This window comes from Adiantum capillus-veneris, chromosome 21 (genome assembly GCF_014529385.1).
Source record: "Adiantum capillus-veneris isolate H3 chromosome 21, ASM1452938v2, whole genome shotgun sequence".
Classification (NCBI taxonomy): domain Eukaryota; kingdom Viridiplantae; phylum Streptophyta; class Polypodiopsida; order Polypodiales; family Pteridaceae; genus Adiantum; species Adiantum capillus-veneris.
The window spans coordinates 138,813,479-138,833,568 of record NC_140951.1 but is presented as its reverse complement, the minus strand read 5'-3'; the positions used below and the strand labels follow the sequence as shown (position 1 = coordinate 138,833,568).

Below are 20,090 nucleotides of genomic sequence, written 5' to 3'. Positions count from 1 at the left end.
AATCAAAAACACTTGATTCATGGGAGGCTTCAGACAGCAATTACTTACAGTAGTAAGAAAATATAACGCAAAGCTTTTCCATTTGAAACATCTGGACCCTCTAAAATGTAACCTTCAATTTAGGGCACCTGAAAACCAAATGAACAAATCTAAAATTGCACGCACAACTATCCAAGGATTTTGTGACAGGCAGAGAGACTCCCATATGCTTATGTTATCTTTGCACACCCTACAAAAAGCTAGTTGAAAACCTTGCAGATCCACCCACTAGTAATCTCTAATCATGTGGTTGCTTTTGAATACTAAGGACCTTGCTAAACAGACCGCAGGACCTTAAAGGTCACCATACATTCAGGCCAACAACACCTTCAGCTTTCCTTCAACCAAAGGCATAACCACTCAGCTTTCTCAGTAGACACATCCATCACACATTAGGACCGCTCAACCTTTTTTCATCAAACAGAAAGAAAAGCAGGGCTCAATTGAGAGTTTTGCGATATTTGCATTGAAGAGTAAGGCAACAGTGTGCTCCATTCACAAGTATGTTTTCTCTGCAAATGTGAAGTTGGAGAAAGAAAAAATGCTTTAGGTACCACAGCAGCTTGATTTAATCTTACTACCAAAACCTTCTTCCACATCATTGTCAGGAATCTGTCTCCTTGTCTTTCTCTTCAGCTTTATGTTCCTGGAAAAAATAGAGGAGATCAGTGTAGACAGCTTTCTCACCATCCCTCAAAATTTGATTCTTCATAATGTTCTCTATCTAGCTTTGATTACTGCAGTTCGATAAGCTTGATACTTACACTTTCAGACTGCAGCGATGCAAGGACATCACGCACAGAAGGATCATTAGGATCGACTCCAGGAAGCTGTTTCCCAATCCCCAGAAATGAAAGGGTTAGATATCGGAAGCGGTACCAAAAGCAAGAGGAAGTTGACCTCAAACATTACCGATGACAGTATTGAAGAGACAAAACTTTGATCACCCAAAACTTTATTCATGTCGGAAGACCCTTCAGCTGTAGTTGCGGCCGGTCCCTGCATAGATATCCGCAATGCTGCACAGACACAAAACCTTCAACTGAATGCAAAAACCTCAAACTTCGTAATGTGGAATCTACTGATGATCTGTGCTGTGCTGCCAGCTTGGTATCTGTGCACCATTCACAGTAAGAGTAAAACACACACACACACGTATAGATAAAAACAAACAATTACACTTGAAAATGCTTTTAGAAAGGCATAAGCTTCCTGGATTGAAACTTGGGAGCAAGAACAAAATCATAAATCCTGATATTAGTTAAAGACTACATGAGAAACTACTACGTGCCTACCTAGAGGAGGCAAAACACAACCGAACTATACAAAGTTAAAAACTTGTCAATATGTGACCTTAACTTTGCTCCTTGTCCAAACAGGAAGAATAAGATGGTCACCTTTATCATACATAGCTTGGACAACAGCTATAACATCGCTACTCACGTCACCAATGCCGAAGAGCAAGTGCAAGTTTGTATAGAGTTCATTTACGATTAGAACGTGCTTTATAAACCAACGAACTGAGTTTCGATCACACTCCGGAGGTGATGGCGTACTCAGCCATGATAAAGGTTGGCACTTGTCGATACACCTAAAGATCTAAACAACAAATTAGTTTGTTACTAAGCTAAACAATAAGTGCCACAAGACATGGAGCTGAGTAGCACCCAGAGGTAGAAGAAACAGATAAGATTCTTATGACACAGCAGGTCCCAGCACACAAAGAGAGGAAAATTGAAGGGTAAGCTGGTCCGCAAGTATTTGGTCAAGTTCACGAACGATATATTTGTAGGCCTCTCTCACGAAATTCCTATTTTCTTCCTAATAGTGCGTATTTTTACGTACCTTAAACCTTAATCCATATAGGATTGCGTACTTTACGTACCGAATACGTACAGTATTTTACGTTTGGTTCCACCTTGGGCCAATCTCTCTGGGCACGGAACTACGCCGGGCTGTGTCGACTCAATTGAACTGTGATTGAATTTTGTGAAGTGTTTTAAGTAAATCTCTCTCTCTCGTGTCGCGACAGATTCCAGATTTGGGGTGTCCAAGTTTGTTACAGTGGTGTCAGAGCTCAGTCGATTTCTCTTCTACCGAGAAATCCAATCCCTTTTCTCGTGGCACACATGGATTCACGCAAGAATCAGACGACGACGACTCCTACCACCTCGGGAACCGGAGGCAGTATGGAGAATTTGAGTGGATTATCAGAGCACGAGTATGGGCCACCTCGGCCTACGGAGTACCAGCTTATGGAGACGCAACGTCAACAGCAAGTCGATGAGTGCGCAAAGCAGATGCTCCAATTTGCAAAGGATCCACAATATGCAAAATTTTTGACCCGTTAACCGATGGATGAAGTGCATACTCATTGGCAGAAAGCCATTGAGTCACCCATAAAACCGGCCCTCAAGCAATCTCCTACCCCAAGAATGTTTACTAAAGAAGAACTTAATGACGTTGTCCAAAAACGAATCAATCAACTTCTGAAAGCCAAGAAATCGTCCAAGAAACAATTGAAGAAGCGCAACAAAGGGACTAACTACCCCGGTTACTTGGGTCGTCAATCTTCTTTTGCAAATGCACAAAAACAAAAGAAGCATGTACGTTTCGAAGGTCCTTCGTCTTCTTCTTTTGACAGTTTGGACAGCTCTTCCTCTTCTGACTCGAGCGAGGAGGACAAAAAGGGAAAGAAGCGAAGCAAGAAATCAAAAGAACAAGAAAAAGGCAAAGAAGAGTAGATCCCGACCCGTTTCTGACAGTTCTACTGCAGAGTCATCCTCTAACAATTTGGACTCTGATGATCACATGTTTTATGCAAAAAAGAAACACTTTTATAGAGCCAACCAGTATGATTTCCTCGAAGACAAGGGCAAAAAGACCAACGAATTTAAAGAGGGTGGACAGTTAGTAAAGTTTGAATCCTTTTCCGGATTCCGAGATGTTCCCAAGGCTTTAGCTTTTATTCAGCAGTTTGATATAGCTTTCTCCAGAGGGTGCTACTCAGATTCCTCCAAGATCAGGAGGGTAGCATCATTCTTGAAAGGAAATGCTAGAACGTGGTGGTCCACTCTTCTTTTGAGGAGAGAAGCCCCGACTAAGCGGTTAAAGTTCAAACGACTCTTTATTTCTTCCTGGTTGACTCAGGAGTCGATTGAGATGTGCGGACCGCTTGGAACCATCTTCGAATGACCAATGCTGACACTTTGGATGCTTATTGTGAAAGTTTTGGGATGCTTTTCTACCAACCTCTTCTTTTAAGAAGGTCACTTTCAAGAAGCAAATCGAGCGGTTTTGTTGTGGACTTCCCAAAGAGATCCGAGATTCCTGCCTTGAGCAGAACTCGGAGTCCCCCATACAACGATTGATGGGACATGCTAAGCGGAGATTCTCTATACATTCGGGTAGCCTGACTTACCCCGCTGATGAAGTTTCGACGCCAAGGACCGGACAAAATTTGACAAGTGAAAATAGAAGAAAGAGGAAGTTCCAGAAAAAGAAGGATGCACGACCCCGATTGATCGAGGAGCAGAGAACTAAATATCTCAACGAGGGGAACTGTTTTGACTGCGGAGAACAAGGACACATCTCTGCGAGGTGCCCTAAAAAGGCATAGCAAGGACAATCTCAAGATAGGCTAGAGAGCTCCAAAGCAACAGAAGAGCATGGCAGAAAAGGCAAGATGAAAGCAGGACTGGTACCAGATTGTGTGGGGACCGACCCGAGTCAAATGGACAAAAGCACAAAACTTTACAGCGCATGGGGCAAAGTGAAAGATCAAGAAGCAAACTTCATTTCACCTGAATTGGCGGCTCGACTTGGAATTACGCCCGACGGATAGGGCAACAGGTGGAGGCAGAGCTAGCGGCACCCGAACGAGATATTGCTATTACACCTATCATTGACAAACTTTGTTTGCATTGTCAGGGGTATTTAGGGCACGAAAACTTTCACATCATGCCTTTGAAAGGGTGTGACGTCCTCCTAGGAATCCCTTGGTACCACAAGAACAACGCCGTGGTGGACTATCGAGCCCAGAAAGCGACTTTGACGAATGAAAAGGGCAGGAAAATTGTACTTGATGTAAAATTGAAGGGCAAGTCCGTCCCTACTATATCGGCTTCGGCCATTTCAAAATCAAGGTTGTAAGGTACGTAGTATTCGGTACGTGTTCGGTATGTACTGTACGTTGTACCGTATGGATTGGGCCATAAGGTACGTAAAATTCGTGGTTTATTTTTTAAAAGCTAAAAATACAGAAAATTTCAAATTTATATACAACCTATCTAGTTTAAAAACACTGCACAATACTTAAACATAGTCACAACTTTCCAAAAACACTTAAAATCACCCCATAAGTTAAGTAACCGCTAGAATCGAGTCCAGACCACATGGCATAGTGTAAGTCAAAAGTACATAACTGAATGCTGAATCCTGATACAAAAATAACATAGTCACTCAATGAAGAGTCTGGGTGGCTCAAGCAACAAAATAAAAAGCATAAATGAGTCATGACAAATGTCCAAGTCCCAAGACCCAAAGCACTGGGCAATCACTACTACTCAAAATCATCATCAGAGGCTGATGAAGACTCAGAGAGCATGTCTCCATCTGTCAAGACATTGCCCTCATCATCATAATCGGGCTCTCTCTCCTCTGGCACAGATGCTAGGGGTGCATCACGCTCATCTGGATCATCAGCCTCTGAACTCTGGGTGTGGATGAGTCGAACAGCCTCATTGGCTCGTTTACGAGCAGGCCGAACGGGTAACTTTCCTCTGCGAATGCTCTCTCTGTGTGCAACCTCTGGATCTACAGCAGCAATGCGAAGAGGAATACTGTAAGCTCGAGAGGGAGATCTAGTGACCCGACGATCCACGCTCTCTAGCTCCCTGTGCAACTCTCGAAGGATCTCCTCCTGCTCATCTCTTATCCGTGCATCGACCTCCTCCGCAGTAGGATCTGCCACCATCTTCAACTCTGTGGGATCCACCTACAATGACAAGACAAAACATAGTCCATGATTCAACACTGTCTTTTGATCATTGACTTGTTTTCATAAATGTGCATGTAAATCTCACTTGCTTGGGTGTCCCCAAGGCATGAAAGCTGCGCACAAGCCGCATGTTAGCACGGCAATAAACCAATCTCTCTAACTGCTTGGTGCTAAGACGATTGCGGATCTTCGTGTGAATAAGAGAGTATGCACTCCAGTTGCGCTCGCATGCCCCAGCTGAGCAATCCTAGAGCAATTCAAATAGCGAACACTCATGGGTCACAAGTGTCACGTGTGACAATATAGATTCATCATGCCATAAATATAAATTATAATTTAGACTTAAGTATTCACCTGAGAAAGGATGCGCAATGCAAGGTGACACAACTTGGGAAGGCCCTGGCGTCCATAGTTCTGCCACCATGTTAAAGGAAGCTTGGTAGCCTCCTTTCTCAATGCTACGGACCGCACAAAGGTGGGTCCTAAACTGTTCATGTAGCTACTCATCTCTGAATCCAGAATCAATTGCTCATCCTCATCGTATATAATGTTCAGATATTCAGAGCGTAGTGTGAGCAATGAAGCCTCCTCAAACAATTCTTGGCTCTTGTAGAGAGGATGGAGAACTGCAGCCATCCCATGGATGGGACGACGCATGAACTGCCATCGAGTCTCTACAATAGCCAAAATATCATCACGACTGCAAACAAAATAGTCACAGTAAGTATGTGTTTTGAAAAATTATAAAAAAGACATGTCACATGAGGACATTTGAGCACTTTGTAGTTTCTGTACTTACCGATCTGTGTGATGAGGTACATCCAAAAATGTGTGTCTTCATTTGCATAAACAGATGATACACCAACCCAAGTGTAGAGCCCTCCATGTCTGTGACCCGTAGTAGTACATACAATGGCTGTAGAGCCACTGCCAAGGACTGCACCTGTGTCCAGAAGGTCTCATCAAGAACCTTTCTTTGAATGTACTTGGTCGCCTCTGACTGAGCGTGGTGCATCAATCTCCACTTTGGATCCACAACTATCTGCAACAGTGGATCTCTCAATCTGAACAGCCTCTGAAGCACTAGATGCATGTATGCAAATCTGGTCTTCGAGGGACGCACCATGTCTACTATGCTGTGGCTCCTGAAGATTGCCAAGGCCTGGTGTTTTTTGCGGAAAAAAGTGGTAAGCTTAGACGCATCAGACACTGTAGGCTGCACCCAGGGAAGTTTGCCTATGTCCTCCATGAGAAGGTCTAGGCAATGTGCAGCGCATGGTGTCCACACAATGTGCTTGAACTCAGCCTCCACCATATCCCCCATGGCCTTGCAATTGGAGGCATTATCAGTGACCACCTACAATGAGTCATGACAAGATATTAAATGAAGTGTGGACATTATTACGTTGGACAATGTATGCAAAATTCAAATGTGCATGCCACATGGTCAGGAATCGGTATCTACCTGCACGACGTTCTTCTCCCCAACCTCCTTGATGGCCTGGCGAATATGTTTGAAGATGAACTCTGCAGAAATGCGTTCTCCAGCTTTCCCTGCATCCACGGCTCGTAAGAAGTATGTGCCCAAGCAGGAGGAAACAAGGATATTGATAATGTGGCGCCTCCGCGTGTCACTCCACCCATCAGAAAGAATAGTGCATCCAAATTGTTGCCACCCAACCTTCACTAGAGTCAATGCTCGGTCTATGATCTCTTTTTGGTCGTCAAGCATGGTAGTGCGCATCTTTTGGTAGTCAAGACCATTCCAGGAATCTGTAGCACCAACCTGTGAAATAGCTCTCACCATCCTCTTCCATTGATCAGTCTTCAACACATTGAATGCAATGTTGCACTCTATGAGAGTCCGTGCAATCTCCATCTCTACAACTTTCTGTCGCTCTTTTACCCATGAATCACTGTGTACACGTGATGGCAATGTGGTTTGCCTTGGGCCACGTACACCCTCAACCCCACCTGCACTTGCTGTTGAAGCACTAGCACCCTCATCCTCAGCCTGTGAAACACGAGCTCTCTTTCTACTAGTGCCTGCAAATGATGGCGCTGCAGACGCAGAGCCGCCAATATCTCCAAGTAATGCATCTTGCAAGGCATCCTTTGCTGCTGTTGTTGCTGCACGTGCTCCCCCTGACTGTGACGATGCAGTAGATCCTGGAGGATAATGCTCCAAAATCAAGGCATCCCTCAATGCTTGCGGGATAGTCTCGCAACCCCCACAATGTCCAGTGGTGCCAATACCAGTGAGGTGCTTCAAAACCCTGGTAATTGTATTGGTCATCTGCTCTCCGCAGTACTTGCACACCCAAGTGCGAGTCCCTGAACCTGCTTGGCCTCCTGTGTTGACAACTCTCAGGACATTGGTGTGCTCGGCCCAAAGAGGATTAGGTCGACGAGGCATGATAACTCTGCAACACAATTAACGCAAACTTCAAAGTTGAAAACAAAACTTACAATCTTTCGCGAGGTCACGACTCTAGAGTGCCTCCTTCAGGCTTGCTGACTCCAAACACAAAGGGAGGGAGGGAGGGAGGGAGAACCTTATCGGCGGCGTTCCACACTTCCTTTGTCTCTGTGCAGACTCTTGAGGCTGAGTTCTAACTTCTGCTACTCTGTAATGTGGTAATAAGATAGGTTGGCTTATAAAAAGGCTCGCCCAAAGAGTCCGACCAGGCGGATAAGCAACCGATGGCCGAAAATTTTTTTTTAAAGCCATGCACGTACGGAATCGTACGGTACGTACGGATTCCGTACGGAAGTACCGTACGGTACGGAAGGCAGCATGTACGTTTCGAATGACTACCCAGTCCTTCGTCTTCTTCTTTTGACAGTTTGGACAGCTCTTCCTCTTCTGACTCGAGCGAGGAGTACAAAAAGGGAAAGAAGCGAAGCAAGAAATCAAAAGAACAAGAAAAAGGCAAAGAAGAGTAGATCCCGACCCGTTTCTGACAGTTCTACTGCAGAGTCATCCTCTAACAATTTGGACTCTGATGATCACATGTTTTATGCAAAAAAGAAACACTTTTATAGAGCCAACCAGTATGATTTCCTCGAAGACAAAGGCAAAAAGACCAACGAATTTAAAGAGGGTGGACAGTTAGTAAAGTTTGAATCCTTTTCCGGATTCCGAGATGTTCCCAAGGCTTTAGCTTTTATTCAGCAGTTTGATATAGCTTTCTCCAGAGGGTGCTACTCAGATTCCTCCAAGATCAGGAGGGTAGCATCATTCTTGAAAGGAAATGCTAGAACGTGGTGGTCCACTCTTCTTTTGAGGAGAGAAGCCCCGACTAAGCGGTTAAAGTTCAAACGACTCTTTATTTCTTCCTGGTTGACTCAGGAGTCGATTGAGATGTGCGGACCGCTTGGAACCATCTTCGAATGACCAATGCTGACACTTTGGATGCTTATTGTGAAAGTTTTGGATGCTTTTCTACCAACCTCTTCTTTTAAGAAGGTCACTTTCAAGAAGCAAATCGAGCGGTTTTGTTGTGGACTTCCAAAGAGATCCGAGATTCCTGCCTTGAGCAGAACTCGGAGTCCCCCATACAACGATTGATGGGACATGCAAGCGGGATTCTCTATACATTCGGGTACCTGACTTACCCCGCTGATGAAGTTTCGACGCCAAGGATCGGACAAAATTCGACAAGTGAAAATAGAAGAAAGAGGAAGTTCCAGAAAAAGAAGGATGCACGACCCCGATTGATCGAGGAGCAGAGAACTAAATATCTCAACGAGGGGAACTGTTTTGACTGCGGAGAACAAGGACACATCTCTGCGAGGTGCCTAAAAAGGCATAGCAAGGACAATCTCAAGATAGGCTAGAGAGCTCCAAAGCAACAGAAGAGCATGGCAGAAAAGGCAAGATGAAAGCAGGACTGGTACCAGATTGTGTGGGGACCGACCCGAGTCAAATGGACAAAAGCACAAAACTTTACAGCGCATGGGGCAAAGTGAAAGATCAAGAAGCAAACTTCATTTCACCTGAATTGGCGGCTCGACTTGGAATTACGCCCGACGGATAGGGCAACAGGTGGAGGCAGAGCTAGCGGCACCCGGGCGAGATATTGCTATTACACCTATCATTGGCAAACTTTGTTTGCATTGTCAGGGGTATTTAGGGCACGAAAACTTTCACATCATGCCTTTGAAAGGGTCACAATGCTTACTGTCAACACTGATGTATTCAACACATGTCGACACATATACGACACATACATGCTCATTGTCAACCCTGGTGTATTCAACACCTCGTCGACTCATGTATTGCCTGCGTGTGAACCCTGTCCCAATGACATAGTGGTAGCTTCGCACTCTGCCATTGCTTTGAGTCACTAACTTTCCAATGACAAAATGGTAGCTGCACATTTTGCCACTGTCTTATAGTACACGTTGGATCCCGTAACACTTTCGAGCATACCCAAACCGACAGTTTAAGAATGCAGTTACACATGTACTCTTCAATAGAAGCAATCACTGTATCCTTGACAAACTGACAAGAAATACTCACTTCTATAGCACTAACCAAACTTTTGGACATTTCATAAGAGCAATTGCCAAACTGACAATCGTACAGCTCTAACATTCATGTAACAGGTATTTGATTTGAGCTCACTTTAAATACCGTAACGCCTAGCAACCTTGCCTTTCACTTTCCTTTCTTTGTGTGCCAAAATCTGTTCAGGGACCAAGATCTCGTCAAGTTCCTCGACTTCCGGCTGATCTTCAGCTGGTATATCTTCTGGCACATCACCCACATAGGGTCTGAGAAGACTCACATGAAACGCATTGTGAATCTTCCAACTGTCAGGCAATTTCAGCCTATATGCAACATCACTGATTATGTCGCACACTTGAAAAGGCCCATAGTAACGCATGCTGAGCTTTGGAAACACTCTTTCCTTGCCCTTCATCTTCTTTAACCTTGCCTTTTCAAAGCGTAAAAGCACCCAATCACCAAGTGATACCACTTCACGACGGTGACGATCAGCTGCTTTCTTTTGCTTTGCCTGAGTCCTTTCTAAGGCCACTTTGACCTTCTTGTACATTTCATCCATGTCCTGAACATACTTATCTGCTTCAAATATCTTGTCCTTTGTATGCAGTATGGGAGGAACTTTCTTGCCACCTTCAACTATCTCAAAGGGTGCCTTGCCAGTTGATGAATGCACTGTATTATTGTATGCATACTCCACCAATGGCAAATACTGCTCCCACTTTCCTTTATGCTCTGACACATAGCACTTGAGCAGATCTAGGACAGTAGAATTTGCCTCTTCCGACTGCCCATCTGTTTGAGGATGAAATGACGAAGAGAATTTGAGCGTGGTGCCCATATTCTCAAACAAACCTCTCCAGAACAAACTTGTCATGCGTGGATCACGGTCGCTAACAATCGACTGTGGCATGCCATGATACTTGAAAATATTGCTCATAAACAAGCGTGCCATCTGATCTGGCTTTATCTTCTTCCTGACAGGAATAAAATGAGCCTGTTTGCTGAATCTACAAATAATGGTCCAAATACCATCATTTCCTGTCTGCGTTCTTGGAAGATCAAAGATAAAATCCATAGCAATACTTTCCCATGGTTTATCTGGAATAGGTAGTGGTTGCAATAACCCTGGTGCCTTTTGCCTGTCAAACTTGACCTTTTGGCATATTAGGCATTCTCGCACAAAGGCATCCACATCCCTTCTCAATGTAGGCCAATAGAAGAATGTCTCAACCGCTTTCACTGTAGCATCGATACCACGATGCCCTGCATACGATGGGACATGACTCTCTTCCATAACTTTGCGTCGCAATGGCTTTGTGACACACAATCTGCCATGCATCATCATGAACCCCTCTTTGAGAAGATAGTGTTCATGACGTTGTCCATCCATTAGCTGCTCGAAGACCTTTGCAAAATCTTCATCATTTGCATACTGTTCTCTCATATCATCAAGTTCATGATGATAAGGAATCGACACAGCTGAAATTTGTGGCTTCCTTGACAAGGCATCAGCCACAACGTTCTTCTTGCCTTCCACATGCACAATCTGAAAATGGAACATGGACAAGATATTTGCCCATCGCATATGCTTCTCAGATAACTTTGTCTGTGTCAAGAAGTATCGCAAGGTCTGATGGTCCGTTTGGACAACGAAATCTGCACCTAGCAGGTAGTGTTTCCAACTTAAGAGCGCATGAATCACAGCCAGTAACTCTTTCTCATAGACCTGCATGGTCATCTCTGGCCCTTGCAAAATTCTGCTCTCATAGGCTACTACCCTGCCATCTTGCATTAGCACTGCACCAATGCTACTACCGCAGGCATCACACTGGACCACAAATGACTTCCTAAGATCCGGCAACACAATGACTGGATCTGAAGTCATCTTTTCCTTTAAGAGATTAAAAGCTGAAATCTCTTTCTGTGTCCATCTGAAGGTGACTGCCTTCTTTTGAAGAGCATGTAAAGGTGAAGCAATCTCAATAGGTCACAAAAAGCTTCGGACATCATGCACCGTCTTCAAATTTGCCATGACTTGATCGCTTCAACTTTTGCAGGTTCCATTCTGACACCATCCTTTGAGACAATTGTGTCCCAGAAAGTGAATCTCTTCCAGAAAAAAATCCTCACTTTTTTTGCATTGATGAGAAACCTATGACTGCGTAGCTCTTTGAACACAATGGCCAAGTGATGCCTATGTACTCTCTTTTCTTTGAATAGACTATCATGTCATCAAAGAACGTACCAACAAACTGCTGGTGTGGACGGAAAAATTCTGTCCATCATCCTATTGAACGTAGCAGGAGCATTTGTGGACCAAAGGGCATCACTAAAAATTCGTAAAGGCCAAACGTTGTTCTAAAGCAGTCTTGTGCACATCCTCTGAATCTAATGCGGATCTGATGATACCCACTCTTTAGATCTATCCTGCTAAACATAGCTGCTCCTTCTAATTTGTCCATAATATCATCAATTCTAGGTATAGGGAACCTATTCTTGATGGTATTCTTGTTCAGTGCACGGTAGTCGATGCACATACGCCATGAGCCATCTTTTTCTGCACCAACAATACTGGAGAACAGAATGGAGATGAACTGGGCTGAATCAGCCCCTTTTCTAACAGCTCCTGTACTTGGCCCATTATCTCTTTCTGCTGAGCCGCACTAACCCTGTACGGAGGCTTGTTTGGTGGGCTACTGCCTGGCACCAAATCTATCGCATGGTCCTCGGGTCTCTCTGGCGGTAATTGAGACGGTAATGAATCGGAAAAACAGTCACTATACTGTTGTAAAAACATTGACCTTTCTTTATCTAGCACAGATAAATTTGATTCATCACAATCTGACACTTCACGTGCAAAAACCAAGTACGCAGAAAGATGCTTTTTCATTACAGAAGTAATAGCAGAAGCTGATACAGTAGGAATAGACTCCCCTTTAAGCTTTACATCCAGAATATGAGTCTTTCCCCTGCTCTGTACAGTGATCTTTTTGTTGTAGGCATCCAGGATTCCCTGTACACGAAACAACCAAGGAATACCTAACAACACATCACATCCGTCCAGTGGCATGATGTAAAATTCTTCAGCATCTACATAGGACTGGATATGTAGACGCAACTTTCCAATGATGGGTGTCACAGCCTCTGTATGGCCAGGACATGCCAAACCTGCCTCTGCTGTATACCCCATCTCTTCAGGTCTGATTCCCAACTTTGAAGCCAATTCTGGGGAAATAAAGTTGGCTTTGGCACCTGGATCAAAGAAGATAAGCACTGTTTGATCCCTGACCTTTCCCCATGCTCTGCAAAGCTCACTTGCATCCGAATTTGGCTTATCGCCCACCATATCTGGCACTAGACCAGCCATGGGCTTCTTTCCTTTCTTGTCTTCCTTGTCTTCAGAATCAGCTGGCCTTTTCTTTGTAGGACAGTTGTAAGCAATGTGGCCAGGCTGCTCACATATAAAGCATTTGTTCTCTGTCCTCAGGACCTTCTTTTGCTCTTCTGACTTGCGAGGAAAACGTCTTTTCCATTTCTTTGCTGGTCCTTTTTCTGATTCAGCCGTAGCTTTGTCTTTCCCTGCGTTGGCTGACTCCTGAGTCCCTTTAGGAGCCTCATTGGGAACGTGCTTCTTGGCTGAATTTTTCTTGCCTGATCCTGCCTTGACGCCAGTGTTAAATTCACAATCTTCTCCCTTGAGCAAACCATTGCCAGTGTTTGCTACCTCGATGAGCTGCGTCAAAGTAGTGACTTTGGTCTTTGTGCAGTATTTTCTCAATCCTTTGGGTAGGCCACAACAGTATTTTTCAATCTGTTCTGTCAATGGCACAAACCTATAGGAAGTTACTGGAAGTAGAGCTTTCCAAAACTTCCGATTGTAATCATCCAGATTTCTGCAAGTGGCAGCATTAAGCTGGTGCCATTCTGTCATGACATCTGCTTCGAAATCATCAGATAACCATGCTGCTGCAAAAATCTGCTTAAAGTAAATCCATGTGGACGGAGCTTGCCCTTGAAGCAATAAAGTTGTCCACCATTGTCCCGCATTCCCTGTCAAGAAAGTGGCTGCCTTGCGGACCTTTGAAGCCTCTGTAAAGTTTCCCCCTGCATAGGCCTTGTCAAACTGCTGGAGGAATGAAAGAGCCTTCTTCCTGTCATCAAACCCTGTAAAGGTCGTGAATGACACTCCTTTGCCACCTTCTTTGTACGGAGTTGGCCTCTCCAGCGGCGTTAAATTGTCATATGGAAGTGACTGAAACATGGGAACACTATTAGGGTTCATCTGTGTTCCTTGGCCGCTATTAACTTGACCTGGAAATGCCATATTTGGCTGCTGATTTGTAATTCCAGCCATACCAAAATTTGCTTGTGGCATCCCAAATTGTCCCTGAGTGCTTTGAAACCCTGGTTGCATACCCATGACACTGTACATGGGGTTAGGCATCATCGTTTGAGCACCCCCAAACACTGTTCCTGGCGTATAAAACTGATTTCCAAGTGCATGACCAGCCATGCTCTGAAATACCGATCCACCTCCAAAATAGCCAAGGTGTACTGAAGGTGGTGGGAAGACCTGTTGCATAGCCTGTAAGTTGCTTCCCTGCCCATTAGAACCAGCTATAGGCTGTTGAAAGGTGGCGGGCTGAATTGGTACAGCTTGAAAAACTGGCATCTCAGCCACCTGTTCTTGCACCTTAGGCATACGTTGTGGAGACTGCATGTTCTCCGTCAAGTGTACAGGTGTTTCCATTGACTGTGCGGTATGAATCACCTGTGTTCGAGCCTTAACAGGCTTTTGAATATGATCCAGTGACCCAACTTGCTGAGACGGAACAGGAGGTTGCAGAAAGGCTAAAAACCTTGGGTTCTGCATTACTTGTGTGAACATAGCCACAGCAGTAGCCAACTGGGTCCTGAATATATCATCATCAGTCTGTGGTGGTCTTGAGGACTCACCCACTTCATGTGTCTGTTGACCCTGTGAAGAGGAAACCTCTTCAGTCACATCATCTGGTCTGTCAGCCATAATTACAATTCCCTGTGTCTGGTCTATGATCCCCTGTGTCTTCAAGCCGAAAACTGACCAAGGCTCACTTCTATGGGAAAAAGTGATTTAATCCCGTCGATGGAACCATGAAACCGGCCTGTTCAATCCAAAAAGGGCGGTAGACTTTACTTTAAACCTTGATTTAGCTTTCACCCATTATTAGTCGTCTATTTTACCTGTACTTTCAAGACACAACAAAGGGGAGAGGGATACAGGCTGCTAGATTGCACCTGTATGAGTGGACAGACACCAGATTGGCCCCTAACTTAGGCGCCCCTTTCGGTATTTCTTTATTGTTCAAAAGAGGGAATAAACGCTGTGGTTCCTACAAGCTGCCCCGCACAAACTCGGCTGAATTTCCACTGTTCCAGCCCGATTTCGGCAGCATAACTGTACTAGAACCTTTCACGGTCAGTATTCCCACGCATTGACCGACTTTCCCGACGCATACGGGCACTTTGCAAAACCTGGCGAGAATCTGCAGCACGCTGAATTCTCTGTTTTCAGCCCTGAAAATACGCCAGATCGCCTATACAGCGGTCCCCTTGCGTCCCCGAACCTCCTGGGGGTATTAGGGTCCGTTTAGGGCCAAAACCCTAAACCTGCAAAAATACACAGCAGGCTGTAATTCACTGTTTCGGGCTCCGTTCCGCGTGCCGGTCGCATCCCTAGCAAGTCCTCGAGCTCCCGCACCTGTAGGGCTACTTGCCCTTTGAATCGGACGAGATTTCTGGCGTGAAACCTCTCCGAATTCACCTGTACCTGCGGGGGGATTAGCCGCTAGCTAATCCAGTACCTGTGCAAGAGGCTCTTGCCTCGGCAATCGCGCATGAACCCACACAACTGTACATTGGTCAAATGAAGAGCCCACTAGAGGGGCATAACATACTGCCAAAGGGGAGAGAGAGGGCAGTGCGTAGCGTGCAGGGCATCACTCCTGGCACCGCACTGTGCATAAGAGGGAAAGCAAGCACTCCATAGCTCTTAACCTGTGACAGAGACTTGCAAAATGAGCCTCCCAGCTATAAATCACGTTTTTGCCTTCTCTATAAGTAGTAAACTGGCCTCAGAGTGCCAAGTGTCACTCATTTGTGCATTTTCCCGCTTTAGACCCTCGGGTCTAAAAATATCTCACCTGCAGCCTCTGTTGACTTGGCCACAGAGTAACAAAATGATCCCCATGTCAAACTGCACGTAATGACGCGAAGACATTTTCAGGTCCCAAAATAGCAGTTCCCTAAATTTTAGGAGATGCTGCCATTATATCTTTCTAGGTCATCCGACCCTCTTTGTACACTGTGGCCACATCCAAAACTGAAATGTAGCCTCTGTAGCAAAGGATTCCACTTTGGCTAGTCAATGACCCCACTTGGCTAACCATAGTCCTTGTCCAACCTTAGTGCTCTCTTGCCCTCAGGCCTGGACTCCCTCTGGACAGTTCCACACTAGCTATGCAATGCAGGGCAGTTAGATTTCCCGAGGGGTGTTTCCAAAAAGTGAAAGTAAATAGATAATAAGAAAGAAATCAACAAAAAGGATAGATAGTAGTCACACGCTGGTGACATGTGACGTCCTCCTAGGAATCCCTTGGTACCACAAGAACAACGCCGTGGTGGACTATCGAGCCCAGAAAGCGACTTTGACGAATGAAAAGGGCAGGAAAATTGTACTTGATGTAAAATTGAAGGGCAAGTCCGTCCCTACTATATCAGCTTCGGCCATTTCAAAATTGATAAAAACCAATCTTTTTGTTTACTCGATCTACTTGAAAGAATTGAATGATGAACAATGAATCAATATGTCTAAATTAGATAAAGAACGACAAGAATGTATGCACACACATGCTGACTGTTTCTCTGAAGGCCTACTAGGCGAGTTACCTCCACCTCGTCCTGAGGATCACACCATTGACTTGATTCTTGAAAGCACACCGCCGAACCGGCCACCTTATCGAGTTAACCGAGCCCAAAATGACAAAATCATGAACCAAGTGAAAGAACTTCTAGAAAAGGGTCTCATCCAACCTAGTACATCACCTTATTGTTCTCCGGTTTTGTTAGTACCAAAGAAAGACGGATCATGAACAATGTGCATCGATTGTAGAGCTTTCAATAAAATCACCATCAAGAACAGATTCCCTATTCCAAGGATCGATGATATTCTCGATAGACTTCGGGGAGCCTCTTGTTTCAACAGGATTGATTTGAAAAGTGGATATCATCAAATTAAAAGCGCTCCGAGAGATGTCTACAAGACAATCTTTCGCACAAGTTTTGGTTTCTTTGACAACACTATAGTTTTCGCCAAGAATGAAGTAGAGCACCAACACCATATGCTACAGGTCTTTCAAGCATTGTGCAAGCATAGATTGGTTATCAATGCCCAAAAGAGCAAGTTTTTCTTACCAGAGAACATTTCTTGGGACACATCGTCTCAGCGAAGGGGATACAGATGGACCCGGCCAAAATTGTGACCATCCATGATTGGCCCGACCTAAAAAATGTTCACGACGTCTGAAGCGTTTTGGGATTGGGCCCCTCCTATCGGCGGTTCATTTGGAAGTTTGTAGAGATAGCTTCACCTTTGTATTTATTGACTCAAAAGGGAGTCCCTTCCTCGTGGGGACCAACGGAGGTAACTGCTTTTCAGGCGCTTAAAGAAAAACTGACTATCAGACCAGTGTTGGCTTTGCCAGATTTGCAAAAGCCATTCGAGGTTTATTGTGATGCTTGTGGTCGTAGTCTGGGAGCGGTCTTGATGCAAGAAGGCCATGTGATTGCTTATGAAAGCAGGGTACGAGGGACTTGGACTCTGTGTCACAAATTGCTGACGTGTCAAGCCGCTAAAGAACGGAGCCAACCTTTAGATCTTGACTGAGGGGCCTAAACCCTAAAAAGAAGCAACAGAAAAAGTAAAAGTTCCACCAACTTTTGGGACCCTGTCTGATGGGGCCCAGAGGACATAAAGGCAGTAAAATAAAGCTAGACCCACACACACACACACACAGAATAGTTGCGTTGGCTTGATAACGTGCCAACAGGTTTGTCACAGATTACCTCGATGGAATAGAGTCACTGATTTCCCTTTGAATTTTAGGGATACTGCTATGTTGACAGTATTCTGATGTATGACTTTATGAATGTTGAAAATGGGAATCCCGAAATTGAACTTGAATAATGTGTTCTCTCTCATGCGGTTTGTTTGAGTGCAGGAAACTGAAAAACGAAATGATTGCAACATTTTGGTCTTGAAAATCTATCGACATGATCGCGATAAGAATTGACTAATGCGACATCAGTGAGGTCTGGGATAGACCTAGATGCGATTGCTAAATACGTTATCAGGATCATGGTCTTAGATTTGGAATTAATTTTTATGTGATTAATGTTATGTGAATGTGCACTAATCGTGGCGTCTTTGTGCAAGTGCTAGATTTGTATTGGTCTAGTGCGTCGGTACTTAGGGTCAGTGTCTACTGAACTGGTTTATGGCCTCTCTCTGTTTTGCACGCATAATCGAGGGCGATTACCATTCTTTCAAGAGGGGGGTATGTCACAAACTAATGACGTGGCATGCCTACCGGACACAAGTCCTAACTTATGGACACCAACCGAGGGGGGGCCAAGGGACATAAGAATTGAAAGACTACGGACTACCCAACTGTACCGATGCCACAATTACGCTGATTGTTGACTGTACAGCAGTTTCCGCGATTTGCGCTGAGAGCTGACGTGGCACAACATACAAATTTTTGCAAGTAGCGCTGGTTGCTTTTTGGCACCATATGCTTTTTGAACTGAAGCTTTTTATGTAAACTGTTTTTCCATGGCCAAGGGCCTTTAAAAAGGACCCTAGGCTCCCTCTGGCTCATACAGAGCTGATGAGTCGGTGAGGAGAGGAGAGCCGCTCAATTGTTAATACAAATGAGAAATACCGAAAGAGGAGCCAGTCTTTGGGGCCAATCTCTCTGGGCACAGAACTACGCAAGACCGTATCGACTCAATTGAACTGTGATTGAGTTTTGTGAAGTGTTATAAGTAAATCTCTCTCTTGTGTCGCGACAGATTCCAGACTTGGGGTGTCCAAGTTTGTTACATATGGGCGTAGGAACTCGCAATTATAAGAGCTTTACCTTCAGGCTTTTGGTTCAGTGCCGACTATTCCAAGAGTGCACGGAAAATCAACAAATTGAATCTAGTTGTGATTGGAATTCCTAAAGAACTGAATGAAACATGTACTCTTTCAATTGTTGTTTTTGTCTGAGCAGGGTGTCAAACTGATGACATGGCATGCCCAAAGGGAAGAGACCTAAAGTGATAAGTTGTCCCAACTTATGAATACCTGCCGACAAGACCCTGGGGACATTAGAATTAATTAAAAAAAGAGAGAACGCTACCTGTACAGATCTCCGCAAATCGCGTTGGTCAGGCCGTACTGATTTCCGGATTCTAAGATGGCTGTGCTGACGTGGCAACATACGGATTTCCGGATTTTGTGTTGGCTGAATTTAGCGCCAGCTTTTGGGAACCATTGCTTTTTGAGTTTGAAAGCTTTTCATGTAACTGCTTTCCATGGCCAAGGGCCTTTAAATAAGACCTTGGGAAACTCTCTAGCTCAGAAGTGTTGACAAGCATCGGAGAAGAGAGGACCCGCGGACAATTGTACTTTGCTCAAGCATTAATACAAAAAGAAATACCGAAAGGGACGCGAGTCTTTGGGGCCAATCTCTCTGGGCACGGAACTACGCCGGGCCGCGTCGACTCAATTCAACTGTGATTTAAGTGTAAAGTATTTTAAAATGATTCTCTCTCGTGTGTCGTGCCAAACTCTCGACTTGGAGTGTCCAAGCCAGTTACAAAGGTATCAGAGCTCAATCGATTTCTCTTCTACTGAGAAATCAGATCCCTTTTTCCACGACACACATGGATTCTGGTGATCATTCTTGCAAGAATCATACGAACCCCTTTAACACTTCTGGGCAGCACGGGAAATTTGAATGGATCACCAAATCAAGCATACGGCCACCTCGGCCTACGAAGTATCAACTAATGGAGATGCAACGTCACCAACAGGTTGATGATTGCGGAAAGCAAATACTCAAGTTCACGAAGGATCCACAGTATGCCAAATTTTTGACTTGGAACCTGATCGATGAAGTGCATACTCAATGGCAGAAAGCCATTGATACCCCACTTAAGTCAGCCCTCAAGAAACCTCCTGTCCCAAGGATGTTTACTGAAGATGAACTTGATGACATTGTCAAAAGACGAGTCAAGCAATTTCTGGGGGCAAAGAAGCAATCGAAGAGACGCAACAAGGGGACTGACTACCCTGGTTTATTTGGGCCGTCAATCTTCTTTTGCTAATGCAAGAAAACAGAAGAAGCATGCGAAGGATTGTCCATTTCGTCCTCATCTTCTGACAGTTTGGATAGCTCTTCCTCTTCTAATTCGAGTGATGAGGACAGAAAGGGCAAGAAACGAAGAAAGAAC

General features: G+C 44.7%; 2 protein-coding genes across 2 annotated transcripts in view; both read right to left on the bottom strand.

Annotated features, from left to right (window-relative positions):
• Positions 1-436: 436 nt before the first annotated feature.
• The window catches only part of RPN10 (regulatory particle non-ATPase 10), a 53,768-nt gene continuing 34,114 nt past the window's right edge, over positions 437-20,090 (bottom strand). The window contains exons 8-10 of the mRNA XM_086494294.1: positions 952-1,058; positions 804-869; positions 437-685 (exon numbers count right to left, since the gene is read on the bottom strand). Of these exons, the coding sequence (XP_086350420.1) occupies positions 644-685; positions 804-869; positions 952-1,058 (215 nt within the window). The 3' untranslated portion in view covers positions 437-643. The remainder of the gene's footprint in view (positions 686-803; positions 870-951; positions 1,059-20,090) is intronic.
• Positions 4,601-8,431, bottom strand: LOC147431825 (uncharacterized). Its single transcript, XM_086494520.1, has 5 exons — positions 6,504-8,431; positions 5,890-6,395; positions 5,393-5,738; positions 5,124-5,285; positions 4,601-5,035 (listed from the first exon to the last, which is right to left on the bottom strand). The coding sequence occupies exons 1-5, from the start codon at positions 7,452-7,454 to the stop codon at positions 4,601-4,603; spliced, it is 2,400 nt and encodes a 799-aa protein (XP_086350646.1). The 5' UTR covers positions 7,455-8,431.